At 42.0% G+C, this 24,084-nt stretch overlaps 1 protein-coding gene across 1 annotated transcript; it reads right to left on the bottom strand.

The window, feature by feature from the left end:
- Positions 1-167: 167 nt before the first annotated feature.
- Positions 168-24,064, bottom strand: ppp1r1b (protein phosphatase 1, regulatory (inhibitor) subunit 1B). Its single transcript, XM_083931318.1, has 5 exons — positions 23,556-24,064; positions 9,113-9,196; positions 6,934-7,009; positions 5,473-5,613; positions 168-2,728 (listed from the first exon to the last, which is right to left on the bottom strand). Exons 1-5 carry the CDS (start codon positions 23,769-23,771, stop codon positions 2,568-2,570), a joined length of 678 nt encoding a protein of 225 aa, XP_083787444.1. The 5' UTR covers positions 23,772-24,064; the 3' UTR covers positions 168-2,567.
- Between the last annotated feature and the right edge of the window lie 20 nt (positions 24,065-24,084).

Here is a 24,084-nt window from a genome sequence, read left to right as displayed (position 1 = left end):
TGTCTGCAGAGACTGGTAGCATGGATGCTCATGTTTGTCAACAGAAAAGTAGATGTGTATGTGCTTTATACTCGTGGGTCAGCTCTCGTAGAACCTTGATATGACCTTATAGAGTATGACTTGATCAAAAATGTCCTTGGACAAACACAGGCACAGAGCAATTTAAAGGAGAAAAGGAAAAACAGTTTATTTTGATATCATATTGTCGCTCACTTTAAAACAACCACATCACATTGAGAAAACAAGAGAATGGAAAATAAAATAAAAATAAAGACAGAACAAGCATGAGAGTTCATACACGTCTTTCCATGGTTGTTTTTTCTTCTGACCCGGGTGGAGAGGGGAGGTGGACAGAGAGCGGAGGAGGGAGGACAGCGTCTGCTGCAGAGCCTCGCCCAACCATCCCACTATTTGGGCAGGTCAGAGGTCAACGTTTCACACAGTTTTTTATATACAAACCGCAGCTTAGATGATACAAACAGCAAGATTAATTCATCCTGTGGCACAACTGGAAACCTTATGCATCAAATCCCGTATCTTCAGTTAAACCGTGAATAACATTAGATAGATGCGGACTAAAAACAGGTATAAATTGTCGTTGAACAACAAAATTGAGACTAATAAGTGAATGTCATACAGTCACCGCAGTGTCTTGTGACTCGGATATAAACAGTAGAAACAGGACAGAGCTGAGCCACACTGAACATTAGATTAGAAAAATAGCTCTCACAACAGATCCATGACATACAATTAAAAAGAAGACGATAGAAAAGTGTTAACATATAAAAGGGAATCCGTGAGCACTGAGAAATCCCAAATGAGTCAACAGCGTTGGATTTTAAATGATCATTTTTTAAATCTCTTAACATGGTGTCAGGTCACATGAATCCAGTTCAAATGTGTGATGCGTGGAGGCAACGTTTGGGGATTTCAATCAAATTATAGGTAGCTTTGCCCTTTAGATTCATTTTTTAAAGAATACTCAAATATGAAATGTGTGGACAATAGAGTCTTACGTAAAATGATACTCCACCCAAAGTATTATCAGTATTTATATTAAAGATTCACTGACTCTAGACTGACTTTTTGGAAAACAGTATTAAGCTTTTAAGATGGGCAGAATAGAAGTGCTTTTCTATTTTTTCCTTGAAAATTTTAAACGTTAACCACATCTCTTTCAAAGGGGTTAAAGTTATAAACCGTTCAATTTCTGTATTGTAAGTTTGCTCTGATTCTGTGTTTAGGGAGTGAAAAGTAAACAGGTATTAATGAGATAAAATTAAAACAGTAACTTAGCCTTAAATGCTGCATTGCTTCCTGTGAATGAAAGTCATAGAGTGTGGTCTTTACCTACTCTGTAAAGTGTCCTGAGATAACTTTTGTTATGATTTGACACTACTACTACTACTACTCAATAAAATTGAATTGAAATTGAATTGAATTGAAACCCTTGTTTTTAGGTTATTTCAGTCCTTCATGAGGATGAAGGGCCTCACCACTAACTATGAGAACTGCTATATAGAGAAACCATTACAGAATCTGAATAAACGGAAAAGATGTTGCCCAAAACAAGCATTAAAACTGGATTTCACTCTATAAAAGTATTAAGGATCATACTTTTGAGTACTTGATACAAGTTAGATATTAGCTGGAGTATCACTTTAAACCTGTTGGTGCTACTTTCTACCACACTATGGCAGCGTATGCACATTTAATCACAGGGCTAAACATTGAATATGCTGCAAATCAGAGCGATGCTGTTTCAAAATAACGTGGAATACACACATTTAAAGTCTTTCAGGTACTTTAGAAAGAGCCATATAAGAGAAAATCTTTGTTTATAAAAGTTGTGATTATTATGGTTACTGTTGCCCTCTTTAAAGGTCAAGTGTGTAGGATTTAGGGGGATTTATTAGCAGATCTGGAATATAATATTAACAAGTATGTTTTCTTTATTGCATCATCACCTGAAAATAAGAAATCGTTGTGTGTTTGTTAACTTGGAATGAGTCGTTTCTATCCACAGACATTCAGGTTTTTGCGTTGGCCACCGTAGTTCTCCTACTTTGGTGCTTAGCAAGTTTAAGTTGGTTGCGATCTGCAACCTCACTGCAAGATGCCACTAAATCCTGCACACTAGACCTCGAAAGGAACATTTAGCTCTGTGCAGAGAGGTAGAGGGAGGACTGGTCATGTTGACCCTGTTGACCCCTCCACTCTCATTATGAACAAAGGGACAATCGGGGCCCAAAGTGGCGTCTGTAGCCTGCCCTGTCAGTACATCATTCCTCACCTGCTCATACTCAAACATACACAAACCCCCTCTCTGTCCTCTCTTTAATCCTCTCCATCTTTTAGAGGTGAAGCAGTAACAGAGATCTTTGCTCATGTTTGATCTCATGGAAGCATCTTTCATTCAGCTCTCGTCCTCACTCGTCTCCTCACATCCTCAAGACAGCGCACACACACCTGAACTCATCTCTGCTGAGCTCTTCAGATTTAAACCATTTGACAAAACACCTTCACTCTCCCCTCTCTCTCCCTCTCTCTTTTACTTATTCTCTCTCTCAGTTACTCCCCCGGCCGTTCTCCGCTGTCGTTCCCTTGGTTTTGTCCTCCTTCTCTCCCTCTTCGTCCTCCTCCTCTTCCTCCTGTGCTGCTTGGCTCTGCGTCTCTCTCACGCTGGAAAACTTGTCTGGCTGCTCGGTGGTCCCCGTCTCCTGGTGATCTGAGGAGACAAAGAGTGATGTCTGAAGAAGCAGTAAAACCACGACACAGAGTTTTGCTTTTGGGTAATTGATACCATTAATAACGATGTATCAATTCAATTAAATTTTATTTATAGTGCCAAATCATTACAAAAGTTATCTCAGGACACTTTACAGAGTAGGAATAGCCCACACTCTATGACAATTCCCCAGTAGAGTATGTGTGTGTGTGTGTGTGTGTGTGTGTGTGTGTGTGTGTGTGTGTGTGTGTGTGTGTGTGTGTGTGTGTGTGTGTTATTATTATATGGTGTGAGTTCTTATTTAAGTAATTTTTAAGGCAAAAATGCCCGAATGTTGCTGTTTTTTAGTCTTCTTTGACAATAAACTGAATATATTTGAGTGTTGGACAACTGCAGACACTGACATTTTATAGACAATATAGACAATTATTGACTATTTGAGACAATAATAGGAATATACTTACTTAGTTGCAGCCCTAATAAAGACAAAGGTTGAAAATATGGTATACATATAAGATGTTTGTCTCTATTTATAACTGCTTATTGAGAAGCATAGGGTGTGATGCATTATTAATATGGAGGACGGAAGCTGCCAATATTAAAAATAAAAAAATAAATGACTCGATAAAAGAATAAATAATATTTAAAATAAATGTCATTGATGACTTGATAAAATGTGACATACATTGATAGTTCTGTTTTAATTAGCTTCTGTATTTAATTACCTTTGTAATATTTCCACTATGTTTTTATTTCCCCGTTAGATTACCCCTTGTGTTTATTTATTTGTATCTAATGCGTTTTGAAAACACAATATGAATTGTATTTAATCATGTATGCCTTTCCTTAACAACCAAACGTATTTATCTTATTTAGCCATTCATATACATATTTCTATTTACATTCCTTCTTTATAATGAAGCGGTCATTCAAAGTGTGTCATGGGGTCAACGATGGCCATCAGAGTGCATAGATCGATGGCATGTCTTATTCCCACAACAACAGGCTCAGTAACTATATATTATATAAAAATATCCATGTTTCTGGTGAGTTTACATTGATCTCGTGACGAACAGCTATCTGATTAAATAACTTGTTTTCATTTGTCTTGTACTTGTGATAACACACGCCAAGCCCAAACTGTGTCGTCCGACTGGAAACGCAGATGAACTGTAATCAAAGGACCCATGCAGTCAGAATCTTTCAACATCCCGTTTGGGTACAAAGGGATTCACTGAGAGAGACCGTCATCTGTTACTGACAGAGCAACAATTCTGAACGAAATGCCACAAAATTACGGAGTGTATATAGAAAAAAGTTCACTTCAACTTGAGATCTGTGCACTACAAACAAGATCAAACTTTGAGTTTATACTCTGAATGTATAACAGAGCAGGATCATCACAACAGCTGCTCTGTGTGCTTATTAATGCTGTCTGGCCTCTCTGACTGGTAAAGGTGTTGTGTCCAGGCCTTTATTCAGCCGCGGTCTAGTCTCTGACAGATTCGGGGCGACGGACAGAGAGCTATTATTACACTGGGGCTTTCTCTCAATGCACAGAGCTTCATCTGTGCTGCAGGTCGACCCACAGAGGAGCTTACATTACCCTGAAAACGGCAGTAGACGGGGAACAAATAGGGTTTATATGACATTTGTTATGGGAGCAAAGTATTTCAGAGCAGGTTAAAAGTTGGGGTATTTCTTGCCCTGTGACTATTTTACTTGTTTTGTTGGCACATTAATTTGTTTTTCTATAGTTTTAAAATACAAACTTGATTGAGGATTATCAATGATGGGAGACACATCAGTGCTGGACTCTGAAACTACATGAAGTGCAGACACAATCAGGATAAATATAAAGGGGAAACTGAACCTTTCACAGAAACCTGAAGGAAAAATACACCTTACGAAAATCTTACACCATATTGATGCTGATGTTCATTTTCAGTACCAATGTTTTGTAAGTATGTTTTCCAGTAACTTTAAGTAAAATAGCATATTTTGCAAATCCATATTTGATTTGTACGGAAGTCCTGAGGGCTATTGAAAATTATATTTTTTTTATCTTAATAATTTTCTCTGCTGTGTTTATGACTTAAGAACAGGTATTTTTTTCTGCAGGAATTATTTTTTCATCTATGGACAATAGGTGATTTTTTTTTAATGCCGAACTTTGGAAGTATTTGTCGTTATAATACTAATTTTGGCCACAAGAGTGCGACACTACACTATGCTCTAAATCGATAGATTGACTTGATTGCCATTGCTCAGCATGGGAGTGTGGTTGTGGTGCACTCTTGTGGCCAAAATGAACACTATAACAACAAACGCTTTGAAAAATGAGCCTGACAAAAAAAAATCCCCTGCCAAAAATGTGCAAAATTATTCAGGCGAAACTTTCCCCCCACACCTTCTCTTAAGTCATAAACACAAGAGAGAAAACAGCAGAGATCACATTTAAAAATTGATCACCAGAACAAAAAAAAGATCTAACTGGCCTGTCTGGGTTTCCGTAGAATTTAAGTTAAATGTATTTTTCTCCTATTAAACTAGATTGCAGCTGTGCTGGAATTTATAATCACAATATTTATCTGATCTTCAATCACTGTAAACAGAAAATACGCTTCTGTTGACATGGTCTATTTGTCTTTGAATCAACAACAACAATGTTGTCCTTGCTGCCGATGTGTGCAGTATTGCTGCTGTTTCCTTCCCAGCCAATTGGCAGAGAGCCTCTCTCTCACCAGCATCTTTGGTGGGAGAAATGTCCTCTCCCTCCTCTCCCTGCCAGTGGTCCTCCTCCTCCTCCTCCCCTTCACATGGGTCTTCCATAGGGGGATAGACACCTAGGTGCTTCATATGTGCCTCGGCCATCTTCTGCACAGCTACACACAGGTAAACACAGCACACACAAACACAGACAGACAGGGAGACGGACACACGGACACAGGGATAGAGGGATATGTTGTTTTGGTTTTACCACGCTTCAACACTGTCAGTTTTTATAAAGCCTCGCAGGGTTTTTTGAATACATGCCAGGCAGACAGGAAGCCAATTAAACACATGCACTGAGAGACAGAAAGGTAGGCAACCGCAAAACGATATCCCACGCTGCTTTTTTTTTTTAGCCACTGCTGTTGTTTTATATCCCGTCTCTCACCCAGTTCTCCCATCTGTTTGTTTGCACCCTCGTCTTTCCTCCACTGCCTGCCTCCTCAGCGCTCTCGCTTCGCAGTGCTGACTCACACTCTTCTCTCTCATTGCCTATACACTCCCCTCTCTTTTGTGATATTACCTAAACTCCCCCTCTCACTTCCACCGGGTCACCTTGACTTCTCTCTCTCTCTGTCTCTCTCCCCTCTCTCTCTCTCTCTCTCGCACCCTCGGATACACAATGCAGCACTGAGGCAGATCACTTATTCTAGCGTAAGGTGGGTTGTGTAATGAGAAATTATTCGGAGGCACCTCTCTCTTCCACTCTCTGCGTAGGAGCTGTTGAAGGACAGATGCAGAGACGATGCTTCCTGACTCATTATATCATCACTCCACACTCAACATGCTCAGAAATCCCCATTAAATGAAGCTTGAAATGAAGTGTTTGCTCCTTTAATGACCACATGCAACAAGCAGGAAGCCACATGCATCAAGACACAATAAAATGTACATGTTTGTGCTCTTGTATTTATTTCGATCCTGCCTTTATGTGTGTGTTTATGTCCATGTGTGTGTGTGTGTGTGCGTGCGTGTGTCACAGCTGTACACACAACTAACTAATCCTGGATGATCCAGACTTTCCTAGACGCACACTCAGTGTCTCACAGCTGTCACACTCTAATCTCTCTTTCTCCCTTTCTCTCTATCTGTCACACACACACACACACGCACGCACGCACGCACACACGCACACACACACACACACACACGCACACACGCACGCACGCACGCACGCACGCACGCACGCACGCACGCACGCACACATGGAAACATGCCTTTGCATATAGATCACATGCAGCGAAAGAAAAGAAATAAGGCTTTTAATGCATCTACCCATCTGTCACATGCATTTTGTCTGCTTTCATGAAGCATGGAAAGCAGGGAGGACATAGGCTGCAGCGAAGCACGGTAAAACAAAAAAGGGCTTAAAACACAAGGACGAATCACAACACACAACCACCACCTGTAGCACCGGTCCTGCTCACACCTACCTCTGAGTGACGGAGGCTGATACACGTTTGGATTGACACGTTTTGGTTTGAGCACTCCATTCTCTCCTACGACCCACTGTGAACAAAGAGACAGAAACATTGGCCATGTTCCATGTAAATATCTCTTTAAGACATGTTTTAGGACACAAAATACTCCTGAAACTCATATGGCTTTATGAAAAAAATGTTCAGTCTACTCTTTCACCCCCATTGAGAAATCCAGGATCTATGATATGAAAATATTGTTGATGTTTGACTGCCGGATACAAAACATTTCCTACTACGTTGTTGACCACTGGAGACTTCAAGTTTCCATATCACACTTGTGTGTTTTCACACATGTAGCTCATTTGCTTTGTTCTAGTTCAGGATATCTAAAATTATACAATTGTTGCATATGTCCCTTGGTTTGTTTGTGCTCACAAGGCAAAGGTTCAAGAGTGGTCCAAAGTAGCATATTCATTGGTCAGAAATCTCAAAGGAAGAATTTGTCTCAGGACAGATTTCCCTCTTCTTTTTACGCAGGAAAAAGAAAGCATTTTACTTCATCGCTGCTCCAAGTCAACGCACGGCCCATTTTTGCAAGCTTCTTGGTCTTCTAGCCAAACATTTGGTTTCAGTAAACCTCTGTAAACATGTGAAAGTGTGTGTTGGAGTGAGAACCACAGTAAGTTGTTTCTGTTGCTGGGTTGATTGCAGTCACACTGCAAATGAACCTCTCCAGGAATTGACTTGAAGTGAGCAGAGACCAGACCTTTGTTGTCGATCTCAGCCCTCTTGTTTTGTCCTACATCAGAGTGCGATTGCTATGTTCATATATAACAAAACAAACCGAACTTTGGGGGGAAAGCCTTCAGTTTCTGCTCCAAATAAGCCAGGCGTGAAAATACCCTAAGTTGCATACTGGACCATGATTGGCTCCAACTGAGTTGTGATGTCACAAAATCCTTTTTGTAGGAAGATTAGGTACACTAAATGTGAGCGCAAAGAAACTGTGTCAGAATCTGCATCCTCACAGTGGAGGTCAAACATGCAAGTGAAGGCCCTTTTTATTTTCTATTAGATTTTTTATATTTATGCAGCAAGTTAACATATGCCTTTGCTCCAAAACTTCACAGAAGACATCGAGGTATGGCCATCTAAGTATAGAGCACATTTCAGACACAGTGTTGCTGACATTAGGAGATAGGCCTATATTGAAACCCAAGAAATTAAAACCTTTAATTCTTAGATAAACAGGAAGGCAATCCAGGCGCTCCAAAATGACACAGAGGAAGGAAATAATTAAAAAGGCCTTTATTATAGCGGCAGCAGGTTGGCTGTTTTAATAATTTAGCCACTATAGTAAAAGCTTTTTAATTATTTCCTTCCTCTCGAGTGCTTGGATTGCCTTCCTGTTTATCTGACTCGATCTGACTGTTTTCCAAGAGCACCCGGCATTTGCTTTATACATGTGAGTAAAGAGCAAACAAACTTCTTTTCTTCCTTCTTTAATTCTCCATTTATTTCTATGGCATAGTCACTACCTGTGTTTGTCAGCCATGTGATGAAATATATGAAGGACAGGTTTGGAAACATCAGTATTTGCAAAGAAATTACTTATCCATCAGAGTGAACATTTTTCCCAAAACTGTTACTGTTATATTTTTCAAGAAACCTTTTTTTGGCATTTTTTCAAGCCTTTATCATACAGGGAAGACAGGAAATGGGGTTAGAGAGAGAGGGGGAGACATGCAGCAAAGGGCCTGAGGTCAGAGTTGAACCCGTGGCCGCTGACTCAAGGACCTTCAGCTCTCTACATGGGGCAACTGCTCTAACCACTGAGCCACCAGCCACCGCTGCCTGGCATATTTAATGCTTTAACAATTGAAGCTCTCTAGAGTAACAATTGTGTGCCAAACAGCTTCTTTCTCAGGTCGGGAAAAAACCTTCAAGCTCAGGGAATTTAAAATGTTTGAGTTAAAGGTTTGTTAAGCTTGAAAATGGTCGACCACCACACAGCATGAGTCAGTGATATTGGACAATTCAGAGGATCCGTCAGGGTTTTAAAAGTTATAACTTTACAAAGTAAACACCAGTTTGGAACTGATATTTACGAAGCAGACAGAAGATAACATCATCAAAGAAGTGTCAGTGGAGGAGGATGAATGAGAAGGCCCAGACACGGCTTCACCTTTACCTGATGGGTGGACTGATCATCGTCAGGAGATGATTGGTCGGCTACTCTGAACAGCGTGGCAGGCGTTGGCCTCCTGCGCCGGATCTGTAAATAAACACACAAACATAAAGGGCAGCCATAAATAAATTAGTAATTAAACTGTCCGACTCGGTTTTATTAATAATGCCTTATCCATCAAGTGGAACTTGTTGACAGTTCATGCTGCTGAAGGGCATGCTGGGGCCTCGCTGACTTCATCATCAGCGCTGCTGCCCAGTTGGCTGATGGGTCAACAAGTCTCAGCGCTCAATGCTGGTCAGGTCAGAGCACATGCCACTGCGGTCAGTAGAGCAGAGGAAGACTGTTATGCAACCTTCTGATTTCCCAGACAGATACAGTTAAAGGCACGCTGTGTCGGACAGAAGCTAAATTGATGATAAAGTTTTAAATTATCCAGGATTTAAGAAATGTTAAAGCTCTTGATACAGGATTTAATTGAATTGAATGACCTCTTTACAGAACACACCAGTCTGTTTGATCACCTGAGTGCACCATGTACAGTCATACACACCCTCACAAACAGAGGGACCATGGAAAAGAGGATTTTAGACTAAATGAGCACCAGCAATCAGCCCACATGCCTCCACTGCCCACTCTGCAACACACACACTGATCCCAGGAGCCAGGTCGCTGTCGGTCTGAGAGCAGACAGCCAGACGGACTGCAGATCTACACTTCCCCTCTTGTATAAGTCACCATACAGGGAACTCACTGTCCTCACAGGAACAAATGTCCAGCTGTAACCCTCCAGCTCGCCAATATCGTGCCCTGCCTGTAGGACTTGTGACGGCCCCACCCAGGGCCTTCCCCAGGGCTTGTGTGTATTGTTGCTGGTGTGTGTGTTTGCTTTTCAGTGTTGCTGATTGGTTGGAGCTGGAGGTGGTTAAGGAATTGAAGGCAGCTGGCCACTGTCTCTGCTTAAAACACGCCCAATCCTGGTCATCTGTCGGGCTCCCTGTCCTCTGGCACAAAACCAAGTTAATTTCCTGTACAGGTAATTTTTTTTGTATTATTCTAGTTCACCTGGAAGCATGTCTTCCTGCCAGCATCCGTTGTTAGCTCATTTTAATGGCCTTCCTTTTAGTTTATTCCTCACGTGTGCTTCCCCCTTTTTTATGGTCTCAGAGATGGGTCACAGCTCTTTTTACAACAACACTGCTTGTACTGATAGTCAGTCAGTTTAGTCCTTTTAAAGTCATACTCCACCAACAATTTATCTTTTAAGAATCAAATACACACCTGAAAAGAGCTGAAAAGAGGCTTAACAAGTTTAGAGCACATTAACAAGCTTAACCTAGTTGTGCATGAGGCCTGGGATAAAGGTTGTGTATTTAGCTGTATTTTAGTACAAATATAAGCATCCAGAAAATGAATCAGCAACTATTTTTTTTAATAAGTGATTAATTATTTAAGCCAAATTGCTGCGTATCTCAAAAAAATGTATCATTATAAAGTTTTAAAATCTTTTTGTTCTGGCCTCTTTGTGAATTCTAATGAGCATTTTATTATTATTTTCCAATTTCATAAACTAAATGATGAATCAAATGAATCAGACAAATAGTAGGCAGATTAATCAGAAATGAATAAATTGTCGGATTCCACAATACAGCAGCGAATATTTGAATATGCTGCGGGAGTGGTTTGAGAAGTTTGTTTCCGTTCTTCACTGTGACACAAATTCAAGTTTAAAACAGCATCTGTTCACCGTAAAGGAAGAAACTTTTTACAAATCACCTTTGCAGCAAAAAGGAAGTGACTGTGTGATACTCAAAAGATAAGTTTGTGGTGGCACATTTGAAGTCGGTCGGGTTAAATCTGCAGGAGTTTGTTACAGTGTGACACATGCAGACGTTTGAAAATGGCCGACTTCCTGTTGAGTTTAGGATATTGCTCCAAGAAGCTTTTTGTACATCGGGTAGTTATATATACCTACCGGTTTTCATAAATTTACGTCCATCTGGGAGTAGGGGCTGTATTCTAGGGGTCCTTTGCTGGCCCGATGTTGAGCAGAATGTGTGAGGCCTTTGCTTCATAAAGAAAGATTTACATGAAGAGCTTTACTTTCCCACTGTTCAGAATTGCTGACGTCTATAAAACTACCTTTTGGAAAAATGTTGGATAAAAAAAAAGTGTGCTGAGAGTGACAAAAGTGCAGCTAAGTGGACTTGGCAGGTTAGACAAACGAGGTATTGAAAAGTGTCCTCTGTGGAGCAAGCCAACCTTGGCCATGGCATGAACCCATGGGGCTGCTGTTTACGGCACCACATAACATCACAGGAAGAGAGCTAAGTAGCCTGGCTCTATTTTGCGTTAAACTGCTCCATAAAGAGAGACGTGTTTGTGGTCGGTTCCCCTCCATCTTGTTAAGCGAGGTGTGCGTCATCGCAGTGAGGCACATGTTGCCAAAGCAGAGGCTTGCTGGGCTGCGTGGTGGAAAGCTGCCGCTGTCAAACACGACAACACAGTGTAATCGAGCGTGGATTTCACCCTTATTTATGACACCAGACACACATTTTAATCTCATCACGCAACTTCCCGCTGTCCTGTCCCCCCTGTCTATCTCTAATTTCCACATCTCACTTGATCCTCTGCTTCCTCTATCCTGTTGACTTCCACATCAATCCTTCATTCCTTGATGGTGACATTTCCCCACTTCTCCCCCCCATCGCCTCTCCATCACCATAATGCGTGATTACTGAGATCAGGTTATTATCATTTTGTGTGCTGACTTGTCCTCCCTCTCTCTTTCTCTTTTTACTAACAGGGAACATCCACAGGGCTCCTCACCTCTCCCCCGTCAAGTCGTGGGAGGCCTGGGGCTACATGCTGCTGTGAACCCTGCTGCCACTGCCTGACTGACACCTGCTACCAGCCTTGCAGGGCAGCCTGAGGTGTCTCACACGGAGACCCACAGGAGACAGCAGACACCAGATGTTACCATGACCAAGCCTATGCCTCAAGTCCTGTGGCCTTAAAGCCATTAAACTGGGAACACCACTGGATTGGACCTCTATGTCTCTCCATGCAGACATTTGTAAGCTTATGGTGAGGAAGGTATAAGCGACCCGAGTCCGATGGTTCTGCTGGTGAAATAATCCATGCCGAAGTCCACATTCATTCTTAAGGAGCTGTACTATGAAAGAATTAAAAAAAAAATACAAACCCAATACAATACAAGACCCCAATATGTGAAATATCAACGTTTTTTCATAGTCTGTGCGGCCAGACTGTCTATCAAAAGAAACAGCAGTGGAGCTCAGATTACAACTATATCTTTACAGTGCAAATATTCAACTTATTCTCATCAGCAATCTGTGTGATGTCTTACGAAATATGACTATTTAATGCCATGAAACATGGAGGAAGTGGACGACGATAGTTAAGTTTAGGCAATAAAAGGTGAGGGTTAGGATTAGGCATCAAAACGACTCGGTTGCCTCCCTTCATGAAGTATAGCGCTCTTATACAACACCACCTGATTTTCTTCTTTGCTCCGGAAGCAATTTCAACAGTAATAAATACGTGGATTGCACAAAAGCTACAGTTCATTACTTTTTATAGTTGTATGTACGAACAGTGAATGAAAACAGACTGCAAAAATGTGTTTGCTGTTATATTAATTCTCTGAATGTTAATTACAGCTCCTCTAAGCACAAATGCCCCACTAAAAAAACAAGGTATATTATCTCAATTGTGAATATTTGCTGCTTTTCTCTGTCTTATACTATTGTTAACTGAATATCGTTCAGTTTCAGAATCTGAAGAGGTAATTTAACTGCGAGAAACTAGAATGGACATTTTGTACTATTTTCTACAGAAGTCCGCCCATGCTTGCAATTTTTTTTAGTGCTGTTGTTGTGATAAAGGGTTTCTTTCGTAATTTCAAGACAAGAAAAGATAGTTTCCTCTTATGCTGTAATGCACTGCAGTCGAACCAGACCTCACTCACATCTCTGTGGTCAAATCAGCTGATGCTTTTACTTTATATTTTAGATTTAATCAGTGTATTGATTTTGGTGGAGCCGCTGATTCTGTGAGTTTAAGTCGTGAGGTCAAAGGGCCATTGTACTGTACAAGGGGTAAGGTACACAGGACACATGATGAACAAAAGGCAAAATGACACACGAGGTCAGCAGTTGTTCTGAGAGTCCACAGATCACCACTGTCAGGTCTTCACTCCATTCTGTGTGAAGTAAACAGATTTGATTAATCACATCATCGGCTCAATCAATACAGTAAATACACTATTTTGTCTGAAGATCATTAACTGCAAGAACGGGTGTTCTTGGCTTCTTCTTGCTGACATTTCATAGACGGAACAATCAGGAAACCCCTGAATTAATTACTCAATAATGGAAAGAATAACTAACTACAACCCTGATCAAGTCAATTTTTCATATTACAAAATCTCACTTCCCCATTTTACATTTAACTTGACTTTGAATGTTCTACAAAATAGCTGTCACACCTCTTGTTTCATGTCTAGTTCTGTTTTGAGGAATGGTTATGATTCATTATTCTTGTCAAAGTGATGATATAATATGTATGTCCTGTACCTTTCTCTACCATTGCTGTCTCTGTGAAAGCTATGAAACAAAAGCAGAATTTCCCATTTTTCACACTGCCTGAGGTCCATTGCATGACCCCCAATGACATATAATATGGTGTCATTGAAAGAGACAGTTGCAGAATGAAAACAGGAAAAAAAAAATTCAAAGCTACAGAGTCCCGTTTAGTTTTTCAGATGGAGATAAACCGGTGAGATAAATAGAAGGTAAAATGATTGTGTGGGATAATTGAGGTCACTGAGAAGCATAATCTGTAAATCTGATGATCTATTCACCTGAATGGGTGCTCACATCCTGTGTGTGTGTGTGTGTGTGTGTGTGTGTGTGTGTGTGTGTGTGTGTGTGTGTGTGTGTGTGTGTGTGTGTGTGTGTGTGTGTGTGTGTGTGTGTGTGTGTGTGTGTGTGTGTGTGTGTGTGTGTGTGTGTGTGTGTGTGTGTGTGTGTGTGTGTGTGTGTGTGTGTGTGTGTGTGTGCGCGTGTGTGCGTGTGTTTGTGTTTGTGTGTGTGTGTGCAAATATAGATAACGGTCCTCCTAATGTCATCATGTAAATAGTGGTCTTGTGAAATGCCAAGACATGACCTCCTAAACCAGGATAAAGACAGCAGTCCATCTTCCAGGGAAATTGTAAAACAGCTTGTGAAGTAGATGATGTGACAGTAAAACCGCAGAGTCAACATACATAAAAGCATTTGTAGCAAGCAAACACTGGTGCCTGTGTCCTTTGTTTAGGCACATTTGCACACACATAAAGTGATGTTGAGTGTGGTGGAGGCGGTGACGTGCTACTGTATGACATTGGCAATGCCAGATGACATAAACACACATAGTGACTCTAGTAATTTTCCAGCCTTAAAACCAATCCCACTCTCCAGTAGTTATATAATATGTATGTGACTTCGTCATTTACGCCAACACTAAGGCACAGCGTGTGAGATTACTCCTGCTCTGCTTTATCCTTTACCCCTCCCTGATCCACTTCTCTAAACCCCCTGCCCCCAATCTCCCAAACCCTCTCCTCCACTGGCAGTCATTGTTTTTGTACCAACATCAGTCGAGCTGCAGCAGACTTGCACTAAGGGGCTCTAGGCAGGATTCAGCCGTGGCCTTTCAGCGCCTCCACAGGTGTATGCCTGCAGGCTTCCCTCGAGAGACAGCAGCTCCTTAGGTTTCACAGAGAGCTTTAGTCTCAATACAAACATTGGCTGATGGATTGTAGCGATGGAAATGCATCAGTTTAAATAAAGCTGATGAGTTAATTTCAACAATGGGCTGACTCTGCATTGTGTAAGTGATAGAGAAGCTTTAAGATCCATTATTTTTATCAAACAGTCGTGCTTTGATAGTTATGATACTTTCATTGATTTGTTGATGCTTTCTTTAAACCTCCATAAAGCCTTTGGAGGTATTTTTTATACATGCCATATTGATAAAAATCTTTTTATCTAAGAGTTGTATTTTTATATGCCTGTCAAGTGTTATTGGGGGCAAGGAGGCTAAGGAAGGACTCTGATAAAGGACTCCAATACCTCACTTTGTGCTGTGCGGGGTACATGAGTCATTGGTCAATGTTGACTTTGCACGTGAGTGTATGTGTGCACAGGTATGTCCATGTTGGCTAAGCAAAGTATTGCGTAGCAGCCTGGTGCAGATTGGCTGATATGGGTCTGCTCCCTAGAGGCTGTGCTCTAAACTGGTGCTCTCGTGGCCGGGCCTATAAAAAGCAGCAGCGGCAGCAGCAGCAGCAGCAGTAGGACAGCATAAACTAGATCGGACGGTCCCTGGAGGCTCTGTGGGGATGAGACAGAAAGGCTCTGAAACTGTGCCCCACACCAGCGCTAACACTCGAGCATCTCCAGAGGAGTCAGCTGTGCAGATCTGGCCTCAGTGCACAGAGAAACACACCTCAGACCTCCTTCCCTGTCAGGTTAAATCTCCTGCGTCCCGTAGCACTGCAGTACATCAGGGCCATCAGTTTAAGCAGCGTGTGTCAACTAGGGGGTTGGAGCATCACTCAGATCCATATGAAGCATTTCTAACTCTCTCTATCAAGGCCCAACCGTAATCCAGCTCAGAATAGATAGATATGGATTTGTACAAGATTGATTTGCAGCTATGGCATCTGCCTACAAGCGCATGCCACTACATCAATCAGAAATAAGCACTTGTGTATGTGCATGGCATACAGTGCACCAATCGGAAAATCCTCCTAATGTTCAGCCAGAATCTAAGGGGAGGCATATGGAGTGAATCTGTGTAAAGATATAGAGGGCTGTCGGAATGAGTCCTGAAACCAGGAAATGAGTTAGCATTTTTGCACATCCTGTTCCCTCGTCTCAAAGTTTTTGAAAGAGTTTTTGGTCAGATGACTGAAATAAGGTCTGTGGTTAACATATGCTTAAGAAATTAATTTCATATAGTCCATTCATTCATGTCATGTAAATACCCCACTTGTGAAATTTGTAGGTGTCTTTTTAAAAAGGTAGTTTCTAGTAAGTGGCTAAATGAGACGACAGATGTCATCACGCCGTACAAGAGAAGGTAGTAGGTGATGTAGTCCCCTTATAGCCAATCTTTTTTACTTCTGCCTATTGCATTTATGCCTCAAAAGAGTGAAAATTATCCTGCTGAACAAAACATGTATGCATCATATGTTTTTTTGTTCTCCACTTTCTGCAGTAGTCCAAAATCCAATTGGCTTTTTGTCGAAGGAAGCAGGGCGATGCTAACCTCCAGGTCAGCCTACAAAAACACGATTTCCTTGCAGCACTCTATGTTGGCCTTGTGTGTGAATCCCTGTAATTCTTTACAGCATTTTTTTAATTGTAGAAAATGAACTCCATGCGCCAACACAACAATTTCTGTCTGTCTTAAAAAGGTCCCCTCTGAGGCCTTACAAACCTCATCTACTGAATTCAAAGTTCCCTCTCTCTCCTCTTGAGACCATATCTGGGTGTGAGAGGCTCTACTGCAGTTTTATTCCTTGGCTGTCGTGATCTTTTGGCTGGTTTGAGCTCCTAAGAGCAACTCAATTAAATAAAGACCTGATGTTATTACGCCCTTCTTCTTTGGGCCGTGCCCCCCTCCCAGTGAGCTTTTTAAAAATGAAGTGCCAGAACCCCATGTGGTGCTCTAAGTGCAATCGCACAGTGAGTTCAATACAATACGTTGAAAAATGATCCCTCTCAGTGGTAGCTGAGTATTCTTTTTTGTTTGCACATTTTCAAGTGCTTGACAAATAAATTGTAAGTGAAGGAACACAATTATATCAACCTTGTAAGCTGAAAGAGGTGTTTTATCTGTATTTGTATATTTAGATTTTGTTGGAGTGAGGAAAAAAGATAACACACCCGACTGTTTTTGAGCTCGAACATGCAAAATATCAGCATGTATAATTGATATCATCATCTCTGCCTGCTGTTTTTGTTTGTGAGCATAACCACACTGGACTTTTAGTAATTATTTATTTTTAGGTTTTGCCTAAAGGATTGGACAGACTATTGGCTGTTAACCTTAATTACAGCCCACCCTACCCCTTCCTGACAAAGCTGGCAGATGAGTGTTTCCATAAGCCTGACAAAACACAACCAAAGGCCAGTGATCAGATATATCATGTGACAAACAGCTCTGTCAGACGTATTGAGGCTATACTCAGTCATCGCTAACAGACAGTGCAGCCAAGCAGCTTCAACAAGGCTTCACTGAATAGCCCCCACTTGTCGAGTTTCCAGCTGTTTCAAAGAGGGTCAAGGACGTAGCTCCACAAACTACAACCCCCGACTGCAGCTCAGTGAGGTCCGAGGTCTAACAGATATGCACAGTGTGCTCATTCCTATTTAAATTAACTTCATCATTGGATTCCCATAAGTCAGAGAGGCATTCACGTAACACTCTTGCGGTGACCCTTGGCCCCACCACTGGCTAATTGAATAAACAGATGGGCTGGAGATATCATCTGGAGGGGCTCTCTAATGACCCCCAGAAAAGGAAATGCAATTACGCTGCACCCACTGGCACAATGATATCACACTCAGACCACCCCCCCCCCCCCTTTTCTGTCTCACAATAACCCCCAGTATTTACGTAATCAGCTACTGGTAGCAGTTAGGCTTGTTGTTCCAGAGACTGTTGGAAGAAAGGTTTACCATAACAACACAATGGAGATAATGTGCCAATGTCTGATGAGTGACAGGCAGCCACCTGCCAGGTCACAGCACACACTGGAGCGACACACAGAGCGAGGCAAAAACAAGGGAGATGCCAATCAAAGCTTTCAAAGAGACGATGGCACTTCTAACAATCTGGCTGCAAACACAGGACCAGTCTGTTTTTTACTGTTCATGCACTCAAATTTAGAGGTGTTGCATTATGCAGCTGACAAAGACCAGTTCCAGAGGTCAACAGGCAGGTACAAACAAAGGACAGAGTAGCTATAGTTACTCATCTGCAACGTCACATGTACCCACAGGTTATACGTGAACAAAAGATGGTTGCTATGCAGATCATTGCTGGGATGCAAAAGGCATGTTACACGCCTAAGTGTAAAATTTCGACATCACTTAGGATTGTAATCAAGATTTGTTAGCATTTAGTTGAATTTATCATCTGATTGTGTCCATTCCAAGTATATTTTTTGTGTCTCTGGACGACAAACCATGTGTTACTGTAATTATTGTGCACAACCTTGTTACTGCTTTGGGACATGTGCCGCTGTGTAAGCTCATTAATTTGCAGGCAGACAAACAGGGGGGAAAGAAGTGATGAAAATCAGAGATTACAACAGGCACAGCAGCAATAACATAATGCCGTGACTTCTGTGTGTTGATGAAACAGCGATCAAGACCAATCCCATTTGTTTTGAGTCACACCTCAGTGCTCCTCTCGATATGCCTACATCAGTTCTGACCATGCTGTGGCTCCTTGGTGAGAGAAAGGGGCTCCAGCTCCTGACACGGAAAGTAAAATCAGGAGGGAGGAAGGCAGCTCAAAAGGGGGCAGCTCAGGGTGACATAGTCACAATGAACATACTGATGTTTGACAACATTTTAAAAGCTTCTGATCCTGTCCAATCCTTATCCCCTACCTCCCATTTTCTCTCCATGCTGAGCCACTGATGCCTCTCTAATCCACATCACAGATATGTTAGCTGACGTTGTTGCTATTGCCAGGGAAAGGGAAGTTTGGGGTCCCCTGCTAGAGCTGCTGCCCCCGCGACCTGACCCCAGATAAGTGGTTGAAGACGAGTGGGTGAGTGCGTGAGTGAGTGATATTTCCCACCATAAATTGAAAATAATAAATTGCATAAAAATCAACCTGAACACAGGAAATTAAGCGTTTGACGCCCCACTAAATATGTGTCCACCCCCAATGTTGAAAGGAAATCTGTGCCCTTATGCACTGTCCCAGATGAAGAAAAAAAATATTTGGATGTGCAGTTAGAGATGAATGATTGCACTTTAGGGGCCTGTATCTCTTCATGTCCTGACTACTTCCTGACTTGCTTTGATTAACGCTGATCCCTGAAGCGACAAGTGAGTGGGATAATGACACCAACTGGCAACAGAGGATTTGTTGACCATAACGTAAAAGGCAAAGGGGTTGGTGTTGCAGCATTGCAGGCCTCCGTCAGCTTCTTGACAGTGCATTTTCAACTCACTGTGTACAGTGTCATCAGGCTGCAAATCACTCTACCCTTGCTCAATATTTTTGTTTTATTAACTGTTTACACATTCCACACGTCTGTGCGCATAGGAGCCAACACAGGATGATAGATTGTTTAGTTAATATAATCATTAGGACAACATGTACAATAATTCAATAGAATGAACAGGCTTTTGTGCACATAGGCTCCGCTGCTAAATTAAAATGGAAAAAAGGACATGCATGAAAGGAGACTTTGTGCTAAACTTCTGTCAACAGGTACAGGACATGAAAATGTTTCTGTCGAGTCATTAACTAATCAAAATGCATGGACTGTCAAAAAGGGAGGAACCAACACGTACGAAGCCCTCAGAAGACAGAGGTCCATTGACTGTGTCCAAACTGTAACTACAACCTGTGGTTTCCAGCAAAGCCATTCATCTTATTTGAAATAATTACTTTCCTAATTAGTTTTTGCTACTATAAACACAGACAAACAGCTCTGGGCACGCAACTTTGAAAAGAACATGTAAAGGAATTTTCATAAATCCAACGGATCACTCCATCGGACAAACTGAGTCACACCACTACGGTGAAATTCCTGACACATGTAAGGGAAAGATCACTATACCCTCAGTCCCAGCATGCTTTGTGCAATCCAACATGATGTTCTTTTTTGGAAGTGCATGTTGACAGTCCCCCAGTCTGCTAATGTTTACCCACAAACGCATGCTGCATCAAAGGTCGCTGTTTGATGTTTAACCTAGAGACTAGACTGGGGAGGATGGAGGATAGAGTGAGGAGGGGAGAGTGAGTGGCCATTATTCCTCCATAACCCCTTATGGTTTATGGTTTAATATAAATGAATGTGAAAGTGTTTGCCATTGAAAGGTTTTGGACTCATGCCCTTTCCTGCCCTTTGACATGCCCTTTGATATACCAAATTTCCTGTCAATTCAAAGGATCAACAAGAGCTGACCAGATTAAGTTGAGAGAGGAGAAACATAGAGAGTTGTCTGCTGGTTGAGTCCCCATGGATGCAGACTTGGAGGGAATCAGGGATGCAGCGTCTGTTCTGCACCATGACCCTAATCTCTGTCAATGTTGCACATTACCCTAAATCGTTTGAACGACAGAAGCTCGTAGGATTGTTGGGTGTGTGTGGAGCGGGGGTAGGAATGGTAAACACAGCCATGTGCCTTCTCCGTTTTGTTGCAGAATACCACAACTTTGTTCATGATCCCTCAAAGATTACTAAAAAGTGTGGAAAAATGGTTTGTTCTGGGAGGATTTCAAGAAGATGGGAGAGCAGAACATAACTGCAGATATAGATGCAAAACAAGAGAGGAAATGTTATGATGATGAATGTGTTCATGAAAAACTCTGGTCAAGTGAGGCCTTGATAGAAGATCTTTAACTTTACTTCATAGAAGGAGTGGAAAAAATCTCAGTGGAGTTAGAAGACTTCACTTGTGTCCCAATTTGATTCAACTCAGGTTGTCTTGGACAATGCACAGAACCCACTGAGGAATACTTCATCTGCAAAACGACCATTTGTATATCGATCCCTCACCGAGCGGCGCCTTGAATTTCAAAAACATCTCTCTCTTGCAGTATAATACAATTCTTATTTATGCAGTCCTGCAGTTTTGCTAAGGAGCGTTTATGCGGAGGTGTTTTATTTATTTAAGTTTTTGTTCTTTTTTTTTATTCTTCGCTCACCATGGAGGCATGTCACAAAAAGTGTTTCTGTTATTTTTTGTCTTTTGATGGTAGACCTTGCAGACAAAGTAGACTAGAGATCATCTTGCCACTGAATCACACCAGCGGCAATACCGACTACACACCTGTAAAGTTTCGTGACTGCGAGGGCCTACTTCTCTTGCTCAGATCACACCTAAATTCAAACTCAACTTTCATTTTGATCTCACGAGTAAAGTTTTGTGACTGTAGTTATTACAGCGACAAAATCCTCACACAGACACAAACATTATGTCATGGTGACACAGACTCACAAGGTGAAACAAAAACAAGCGTCACTCTTTATTCCTCTGGAGTAAACATCAGGTGAAACGATCTCACATCTTTGAGGCATGTACAAATAGCTGCTGTTTTCTCCCACGGTGTGCAATATTTCACCAAGTGGGAGGTTTGAAGTGTCTCTCACATTAACACCAAACCATCAAAGAGCATTCTCACATATATATCCACAAACATGAAACAGCACCTATGTACACAGCCTATCAGACAGTCAGAGCTGTCCATTAAAGTTGACCTTTTAGATGCTAACTGTGGGGGAGTGTTGGGTGACATAGTTGTGCATCCTGTCTCCATAGTAACGACGCAACGGCATTTCAGACGATAAAGGTTTTGGGGTTAAAATGCCACCGAAAAGAAGAGTAAGGAGGTACCGGTTGCGTAACAAGTTGGGAAGAAGGGAAAAGCCACTGCCACTCATTAGTAAAGACGGACTTGTGGGCGACAGTAATTGCTGTGGGAGGAGAAGAGAATGAAAGGAGTGTTGTTAATTGTTACTCCTGCCCACCCACGCGTCCCTGGAGACTCCAGTCAGGCCCGTGTAGATACTATCTCCTTTAAAGCATACATAAACACATCCTCCTGCCCTTCGGTTTCCCATACTCCCCTTCAGCCCATTTATCGCTTTGTTGTAACAATAAGCATTCATCCACCTGCACACACATTCACATGCAAACTACCTCAACGTAGAGTCAACAGCAAACTTCTTTTGTTTTTGAAACATCTACTTAACCTGAATAAACGTGTTTCCCGAAAAGAAGCTGATACAGAACAAACAAACAGCCTATCTGAAGGTAATGGCCGAGATGAGACGAGAGCCAGCCAATGAGCCTAAATATAGATGATCACTGTTTGACCATAAGGTGATTGAGTAATAAGGACCTCCCCAAAACAGGAGGAAGTGAAATACATTTTTTTATATATGAAGCTCACATATGGTAGATTGATATCCTGTGGCTTCTTGGAAGAGATGATAGGGATCAGAGTGAGATGACAGACATGAGAGCTATAGAGGGGGAGGAGGAGGAGGAGGAGGAGAGCAAGTGTTTTTCTGTAAATGTGAGTGGAAGTCTTGTGAAGTGTTGCAAAACATTTCCATTTTAGCAAGTCACTCAGTCTATAACTCAGCATTATCGTTTCAAAAGAGGAGGTGAGAGGAGACGACTTGTGTTGAAGAATTACCTTGAATGCTAGTGTGTGGCAAGAAAGTTACATTCAAGAAAAAAAAAAAGATTTGCTTCGAAAAAGTGCAATTATCACACTTTCTCACAAACGATATGGAGCATTGTTTCAGGCCACTCTAGTTCATCAAAAGCCTTTTTAATGCAAGCTGTGAAACAAGGGCAGTTACTGAGGGAGCTAACCCCAGAGATAACCTAGAGATAAGGATGTGTGTCTTTCTCTCTCTGCCTTCCTTCATAAAGCACATCTTTCTCTTTTGCTTCCCCAACCCTCCGTGAGCTCTCTGGAGGGATGAGCCATTGACCTCGACCTCGGCACAAAACAGTACTTTGTCCCACTTTCCCCTGCTCTAAAATAAGAGCCACCGGCACTGGAGCCAAAAAAGAAAGATCAGAGCTGTCCTGTCAAAAATGATAATTCAACAGAATGAAACAGCCGCCGCTTAGTCAGTCATAAGACGTCTCTGTGGCGAATGGTTGTACTAACAAAAGCTCGGATGAGAGAGGTCGCTAACAAACAGAGGGAGTGACAGCAGCCAAAGACAAAATAAAGTAATTATTAACAGTGGCAGCTATGTGACCAGCAAAATGTCAAGGGCTTGTTGATGCTGTTCTGTTACAAAAGAGCTGCATGCGCAAGATAATGACTTTCAATGTTGCATTGTTAAACAGGTCAAGATGAGACAGCAAGGCACCAGTCTCATGAGGAAACCATGAGAGGGAAATGTCATCATAATTTCTCAAACATGTGGCAGACAGACCCAGCAAACCTGGCCCTGCATGAGCAACTTATAGCTTCATATCTAAACAATGTTTTGAATGACAGGGTGGAAGGCAGAGGGGAAGTGAGAAACTCAGCTGTTAAACACTTGAAGACAGACACAGGCCAAGTCAGAGCTCAAATCTAAAACAGAATCCTCAGAAACACAGAACTGATTGTTCCTTGGGTAAAACCCCAATCTGACCACCGCGCTGCTCACCATCTCCACTTGCCGAGGGTCCAGATTGGTGGGCACAGAGGCTTGCATAGCAAACTGGATCTTCTTCCTCTCCCTCGGCTCCTCCTCGACCTCAGATGGCATAGCAAACTGGATCTTCTTCCTCTCCCTGGGCTCCCCCTCGACCTCGGACGCCATAGCAAACTGGATCTTCTTCCTCTCCTTGGGCTCCCCCTCGGTCGACACAGAGGGCTCCATTGGCTCTGGATCCTGGTGGTTTGACTCCCAGAGGTGAGGAGGGGTTGCTGCTGAAGATCACTTTAACCTCTCTGGAAGAACCTCCTGTTGCTGGGTATCCTCACTCCTTAAGACTTCTCTCTCCTGCTTCACCCCTTCACACCCTGACTACCGTCTTCTCTTAGACAAACTGAACACTAAGCCTCTCTTTTTTTACCTCCTGTCCTCTTCTCCCCTCTCTCCAGCAGTTAGCTAAAATTCTCCTGTCCCTCTCCTGTTCTCCCTCTCTTCACTCTTTTCTCTCCTTCCTTTACAACCTGTGCAGCTAGAGTGA

The sequence above is a fragment of the Echiichthys vipera genome (assembly GCF_963691815.1).
Source record: "Echiichthys vipera genome assembly, chromosome: 17".
In the NCBI taxonomy this organism is placed as follows: Eukaryota; Metazoa; Chordata; class Actinopteri; order Perciformes; family Trachinidae; genus Echiichthys; species Echiichthys vipera.
Note: the sequence above shows the minus strand (reverse complement) of the source record. Positions and strands in the feature narration are given on the sequence as shown.

What these genes read in the sequence shown, in the direction of transcription:
- ppp1r1b (XM_083931318.1), bottom strand. Translation starts at nt 23,771, where the DNA reads ATGGAGCCCTCTGTGTCGACCGAGGGGGAGCCCAAGGAGAGGAAGAAG. An exon ending in TCAGCCTCCGTCACTCAGAG is followed by an intron (nt 5,614 to 6,933) that starts GTAGGTGTGAGC and finishes ACCTGTGTGTAG; the next exon opens with CTGTGCAGAAGATGGCCGAG. An exon ending in TTCTCCCACCAAAGATGCTG is followed by an intron (nt 2,729 to 5,472) that starts GTGAGAGAGAGG and finishes TTGTCTCCTCAG; the next exon opens with ATCACCAGGAGACGGGGACC.